The sequence below is a fragment of the Perca flavescens genome, chromosome 22, assembly GCF_004354835.1.
Source record: "Perca flavescens isolate YP-PL-M2 chromosome 22, PFLA_1.0, whole genome shotgun sequence".
NCBI lineage: Eukaryota > Metazoa > Chordata > Actinopteri > Perciformes > Percidae > Perca > Perca flavescens.
This window is the reverse complement of record NC_041352.1, coordinates 21,066,850-21,074,225: the sequence shown is the minus strand read 5'-3', so window position 1 is coordinate 21,074,225 and position 7,376 is coordinate 21,066,850. Positions and strand designations below refer to the sequence as shown.

Sequence of the window (7,376 nt, the reverse complement as noted above, 5' to 3'; positions counted from 1 at the left end):
TTATTAAATTATTACATGTGGAAATAATTTAAAATTACACTTTTATGACTTTAAACCTTGAGCTTTTATTTCGAAGCCTGAACATCCAAACAGGAAATGCAATTATTTTTGTGATTTCGGGCCGCGAAATGGAAATTACCATCCCACTATGGCCACGCCGAGACCCGCCCTACGAAGCAGCTCGATTGGTTGGGGTTAGGCATTTCACCTCGAGTGGTTAAGGTTATGATAGCCGATTGGTCAGGAGATAGGACCTGAACAAATGGGCTTACGTTACCTTACGTTCTCATGGACGCCTGGCCAATAAATGCTATTGAAAGGCGGGTCTTGGCTTGGCCATAGTGGGATTCGTAATATCGTTTTCGGGCCAGCCGCCTCTTTGATCTATCTGTGCGTTGTTACGCACAGTGACGCTCATAAATCACGACAGGCGGATTGAGGAGCGTCCCCGGAATTAACGGAGGAGAGAGACTGAGATAACCGATAACGGATACGCTGAATTTAACTGATTCCCCGATAAATAGCGCGGCTTACCGCCGGGCTGCAGCAGCTGAGAGCGGCGGACTGAGCGAGGACTGACCGGAGGAAGGGGGACTGGTCTCCCGCAAAGCCCGTCTTCACAGGTTGGTATGCCCGGGGTTGTTTTTGCCTTTTTTCTTTTGATAGCTTGTTGCTCTCTCGATGTGGAAGATGAGACATGTTGCACCAAAACAATACAAATTTAATTAAATGAGAGACAGTTATCATGTTCAGGAGTGAAACCGTAGCCTAATGGAGAGATGTTTACTGACAGACAGACAGGCAGGTGGACACTTAACGTGACTAAAGGCTTATCAGCTTTGGCAGACTGAAGCAGCAGCCTGATCAATTACAATCTATTCTGCTCTATTCAGTAGAGATTAATAGACCACCTTCTCTCCATTATTGCTATGTACTGAGATTTACTTTTTTTTTTAATATATAAAAAAATGATGTATTTGTCTCTCTCAGTGAGAGGTCACCCAGAGCTGACCTGGAATCAGATTCATAACAAGAATTATTTTGATATCAGACTACAGCCACAATTTAAGAAATGTCAGAGTCCCATCTCCACCCCCAGAAGATTTAAACCAGACACATTAAAAAAAAAAAATTGTAAAAGGATTTAATTTGATTTTTTTCAATCAATTAAATTACATTTTTTATTATTTAAGATCTGACATTAAGATCGGAAAGGTTTAGATTTAGTTTCTAGTCTTTTGCACACGACCAGGAAATAAATTAGTTTTGAGTATTCTCAAAACCTTGAAAAGACTGCAAAGTGATTGCTATAACCTAAAATTTCTAGGAAAGTTACAGAGCACATGACTTCAGTGCTCTAGGTTGTAGCTACAGACCGTGATTGAGACTTAACATAGTTTAGACGTCCCCTCCTCAAGACTTTTTATTTGAATTCAGATATATAAGCAGAAACAATCAAATAAAAATGAAATAAGAGGCATCGTGTGCAAGCTCTACATTCAACTAAACTGCCGACCTGCAGTTTAGTTGAATACACCAATTTGGCATAACTTGTCAAGCACTTGAGACTTGACCACTTGTTTTTTAATCTGTTATGGCTGTGAATTACTCTGCTGTTTACAGAGAGCATGGATCTTTTAGTTTACGTTGGGTGAATTCATAATTTAAGTGAAAACAATTAAGTTTGGGCTGTTAGGCCTCTGTGTCAGTTTATCTCATTTAACTACTTCTAGATTCTATATTTTGTATGTTTCTGGAAGTAAATTCTGTCCCGCTCTCTGTGTGTGTGTGTGTGTGTGTGTGTGTGCGCGCGCGCATGTGCGCAGATGTGGGGTCTCTCCATCCATGGCCTCCTCCAGGTGACCTGCAGTGACCCCAGTCACTCCTGACTGCAGCTTTAAACTCCTGATCCATTAAAAGACTTCTGCAGGGTGAGACCAGTTAAACACACACAATGTCTGAGATTATTGCAGAGAAGGCTGCCTGTCTGTACTGGCTTCTTCTGCACTAAGAGCAAGAAAGAAACATTTTAGCAGCCACAAAATTGAGCTCCGAATCTTCCTTACACATTTTCTTTCTTTGTTTTACCAGCAATTTGGAAATTTTCTTATAAAGAGAAATCTATGAACTAAATATCTTTACAAAAAAAGGAACAGAAGATGAACTTTACATTTTGGCATTTCAAACTTGTATGTTATGCTAAGAATGTTCTCCTTCTCTATGTTATAAATACACCAATATATCACTACTGGCCGAAGAATGCATACAACTATATACTTCTCTTTCTTGTTGTGTATTTTCTTTGAGAGTGTTGTTCTTTTAGTGACTGCTATTTTGTGTGAACATTAGAGACGCAACAATTAGTCAATTGATGGAAATGAATCAACCATTATCTTGATAATCTATTAATCTTTTCAGTAATTTCCTAAGCAAGAATGCCAAACTTTATTTGTTTCCAGCTTCTCAAATGTGACTTTGCTCTTTGCCTTTGTCGTATACATTGTAACTGTAAATTGAATACCTTGGGAATTTCCCCAGTCTGGGATTAATAAAGTCTTATTTTAGCTTTATTTTAACAAATTACCCCTTTTATGTCCTCTGTCTAATTCATCAGAATGTTGGCTGCTGGTGAATGTTCCCTCTCCACATTATTCTCTGCCTCTATACTCTAATTCAGGGGTCTTCAACATTTTTGGGCCAAGGACCCCTCAGCTGAAAAGAGACAGAGCACGGACCCCTTACTATATAGAATAAAATTGAGTTGCATATTAAACTGGGCCTACAATAAGTTGTAGGGCGGCCTAAAGCTTTTACACATACCTTTTTTTTATGGCGCATACAATACTAAGCTATTAAAATAAATTTTGACATATTCATATATTTATACATCATGTTTTAATGTTAAAATGTGGAACAGTGAATTCTGAAGCGTAACTGTATCTGTGGATGGCTACCTTACCTATAGGCCAGTAAGCCTATCATCAATGTTGTGTAAATTAAAAAAAAAAGCAACTCTGAGGACCCCAGTTGAAGATATCTGTTCTAATTCAGCTGTAAATGTTCCAGATTCAAGAAACGCTGCTCTGAAAACTAAAATACTGGTTACTGTAATTAGTCAGTGGTCAGAGCAAGTGGAAAGGGAATCAGGGAAAACCAAGAATACAGACACACAGTAAATCAATTATGGCTGCAGGAAAATATCTAATTGCGATTATTTTGACTGATATTGCGATTGCGATATGATTCAAGATATTGGAGGGAATGATCATTTTTGTATCATTACTCTCATTTTCATTGAAAAATATTTAAATAAAAAAAAGTATAATGAATATAGTGTGAAAATCATGATTGATTGTGCAGCCCTATAAATTATTGTCCCCATCATACAGGGCAACATCCGTGTATCTTACTGAATCTCTCGTGTCTGATGCCAAGATGACAGCCAGTGAACCTAAGCCAAATTTAGCTTCCCTATATTTAGAGCATCGCCCTCGATTAAAAAAATGAGTGCACACAGAGAGATGAAAGCTCTGAATTTGTGCTCATTTAGGCCACAGATGCACACAGTACAGTATACATAACCACATGTGAAATGTACAGGCATGTGTTAGCCTGTCTTTTCCGCCAAATGTTGCCAACGGTGACAGCTCAGTATCTCACACTTGTCGTTCTCAATCTACACTATTACATTATTTGTGGTATTTTTTGTCTTTTACTCTTGTTTCTAAATGCTCAGCAGAAGCTAAAAGCAAACGCCTCACCCTCATATCTGGAATTTTCATCAGAGTCACATTCATATCTGTTCTGAAATTTTATTTTGAATGAAGCTCACAGGATCAGGCAAAATTGATTTTTGTGCATTTTAGTATTTGCCAAGAGATGATAACCTTTTACCAAACATACCGACAAGAGCTGAATTAATGCTGTAATCTGTCTGTGAAAGGGCATCTTGGTGTTAAATATGTGCTTTGGTAATCTGCAACAACCTGTGTAATTAAACAATGGAAAAAAATATGTAGTCGATGCAGCATAGTATCGCGATATTTTCCATGGCAATACTGTATCAACGCCAAAGATCAATCTTTTATTATATAAATTGCACAGGAGAATTTAACCTTTTGGTACTGGAATAATAAGATCAATTGCTTCTTCAGTCCACTAGATGGAAAATTGAAGTGAGATGAACAAACCAGAGACATTTGTTTTTTTTTATGTTGACAAAGTTTTGCTTTGTGGACATAATTTGAAGTTGGAAAAAAGGTAATGATTGCAATATATTGCAGAATATCGCAACATGTTTAATAATAAATACGCACTAAATACCGTATCGTGACATGAGTTTCGCGATGATATCTTATTGCGATATTATCGTATCGCGATGATATCGTATCGCGATGATATTGTATTGTGACACGAGCATCGAAATGATATTGTATCGTGACATGAGTACGGGATGACATCGTATCGCGACAAGAGTATTACGATGATATCGTATCGTGACATGAGTATTGGCATGATATCGTATCGCAACATGAGTATTGCGATGATATCGTATCGTGACATGAGTATCGTGATGATATCGTATCGTGGGGCACCTGGTGATTCCCACCCCTACTTGTAGTAGGTGTAAAAGCTATTATCCATTCTAAATCTAGAGACGATGTTGATACAGAGAATATGAAAAGGAGATTTTGAAGTATTTGGACAGTTTAGATGTGACATGTGGGAAAGAGCCTGCAGACAAATATTCCTAACTACAGCTGTGTGGACGACTACAGATTTATTTTAATTTTTATTTATTTATATAGCACACAGATGTTGTAGTCAGCACCCAAACATGGTCTTTATGTTCAGGGTCGTAGCCTGGATTTCAGAAATGCTGACGTCATGGGTCTGAACTTTCTGAGAAATGTTTACCAAGGCACCAACCAAAGAGGTGAAAGTATATATTTTTCGAAATCACAACATTTCACATTGTATTGATTCATTTAATATTTTCTGAAAATATCATCCCTGCACATTATGGTCTAAATGTTTCTAACCTTTATTTTCCTAAAAACTCACATTTTGAAGACATTTAGTCGAAAAAGAATATTAAAAAGCCCAACATGTGTATTACGTGTGTAATCCTGACACTCCTCTTCATGTCTAAAATCCCATAAAAATGAGACTGACCTCAGTTTCATCAATGATAACTTCGTCATAGCAATCCATCTTATACTCTAGATGCTGAGATACAGTATCCCAGTCCGAAACAAAGTGGCGGACCAACTGACACACCTAGCAATTCTTAGCATGGCTAAATAAAGGGCTGCCACTAATAATTATTTTCAGTATGGTTTAATTTTTTTAATGATTATTCTGATTAACATACTGCAAACTAGTCACTTTTCGGGAAAAATCGCTGTTTTGAATGGGAAAATGTCATCCACGTGAATCGTGTAGAACCAAAGAGTTTTTATTTTGGGGGGTCAGAGAGCCGGTGCTAATACGGCACCATTGCCTTAACGACCGTTATCTTCCGGACAGAATAGCAACGTGGATTTCGGTGCCTTAAGTGCCCTTAAATGCCTGCGTTTCTCTCTGATGCTCCGAAAACGGACGTTAGAGGGAACTGAAACATTGCCGCCCGGGATGCTAGTTAACACTTCACTTGGCAGCAGGTAACGTTAGCCTACCGTTAGCTAGGGGGGAGAAAGACATCTTTACATTTTACAGCATAAACTGAGAAAAGGATCAATCCTCACATTTGAGAAGCTTAACCCAGCAACTGACTTTATTTCTCTTGATGTCTTAAAGAATGGATCTAGGCTTAAAACTAATTTATTCATAATTATTTTTTATTATTCACCCATCTGTTATTTCTTTCAATTAATTAATTAATTTGTTATTCTAAAAGAGGGCAGGAAATGGCATCCTCATTTTCCAGTTATCAAAGTTATGTCTTAATATTGCTTGTTTTGTCAAACCCCCAAAATACTCAATTTACAATGATATAAAACTGAATGAAACCACTTCTTTAAAAATCCTCCTGAAATCAGTTTGAAGCTTCCAAAGCTGATATTTTAAATTTACCAAGTCCTATATTTCCATTTTCTGTTAAATGTTGTGCTTATTTGGATAGATGTAAAGCATGACTACTGTACCATCTGCATGTCTGCCTCTCTCAAACTGCATGCTGGGATCTGTCTCCTTTTATTTCTCTTTCGCCCTGCCATTCATCCATTTACCCATCCATCTGTGCACCTATTTGTATCTACATTGTCTCCCTCTCCCTCTCATCCTCTTGTTAGAGCCGCTGAATTATTTATCATCAGACAGTGGGCTCGGCTGCGGAGCCAGAAGGAGATGGAGAGCTAGAGAGAAGGAAAGATGGAGAGAAAGGGAAGTATGGAGGTGTCCGACGCTGCAGGAAAGCTGTGAGTCAGCAGGGAGAGAAAGACACGGTGGGAGGGAAGACGGAGAGAGTTTATAGATAGCTTTAGGTGATACGACTGGAGAGAGTGGCGTCAAACGCCTCTCGGTGTGTTTGTGAACGTGTGTGTGCATGCGCTTATCGATTTGAGCAGAGAAGGTCATGGAGCCGAGAGGAGATTAGCAAGCTAGACTCGGAGCACGGCGGCAGAGCTAACGCCTCCTCTGAATAGCAGCTAGAAAAAAAAAGGAGAGAGAGAGAGAGAGAGAGAGAGGCCAGGCGAAGGACGAGAGGAGCTGCTACAGTATGGGGGAGAGCTATATGTATCGGCGACTCCCATACACCAGAGGAGTGGAGGAGGGGGAGGATGAGGACGAAGAGGAGAGAGACAGAAGGAGCAGAGAGAGTGTCGGCGGACAAATGGTAAAATATGAAGTTGTGGTTGGACATGCAGTGATTCTTCTTTTCTCTCTGAAATTACTGTGTGTGTGTGTGTGTGTGTGTGTGTGTGTGTGTGTGTGTTTGTATTGATGGTGATGGTTGGGCTGCAACTACAGACCACACTCTCCATTTTATTTGAATTGAATCGTTCAGTCCAGTGGTCCCCAACCTGCCGGGCCCTGTTCTTCAGATGTGGCTCAACTACTTCAGGCTAACGTGGCGTTATCCGGCTAAAATAATCTGGTTTATCTCCATCTAATCTAATTTGCTTTTTGAGAGCAGTATGATTTGCTAATCCTGGATGAAGTTATCTTGAGTAATGGTGCACACATATTTTTAATTAGGGCTGAAGGCTAAAAGAGGAGAGAGTTGAAAGCGTGATCAGTGTTAATATAGTTATTGCAGTTAGATGAAGTAGGTGCGTTGGGAATCCTCCCAGCATGCACTGGGGCAACAGATTAACGGACATAAATCTCATGTTATGTGTGTTCCTGCAGCATTAGTGCCAGGCTTGGGGAGT

General features: G+C 39.2%; 1 protein-coding gene across 5 annotated transcripts in view; it reads left to right on the top strand.

Moving 5' to 3' along the window:
- The first annotated feature begins 355 nt into the window (after positions 1–355).
- tnk2a (tyrosine kinase, non-receptor, 2a) overlaps positions 356–7,376 on the top strand; it is a 30,191-nt gene continuing 23,170 nt past the window's right edge. For 3 of the 5 annotated variants that reach the window (XM_028569915.1, XM_028569920.1, XM_028569919.1), the window contains exons 1-3: positions 356–623; positions 1,827–1,931; positions 6,294–6,838. In XM_028569915.1, coding sequence (XP_028425716.1) covers positions 6,722–6,838 — 117 coding nt within the window. In that variant the 5' untranslated portion in view covers positions 356–623; positions 1,827–1,931; positions 6,294–6,721. The remainder of the gene's footprint in view (positions 624–1,826; positions 1,932–6,293; positions 6,839–7,376) is intronic. The other 2 variants (XM_028569918.1, XM_028569917.1) reach the window with 2 other exon arrangements.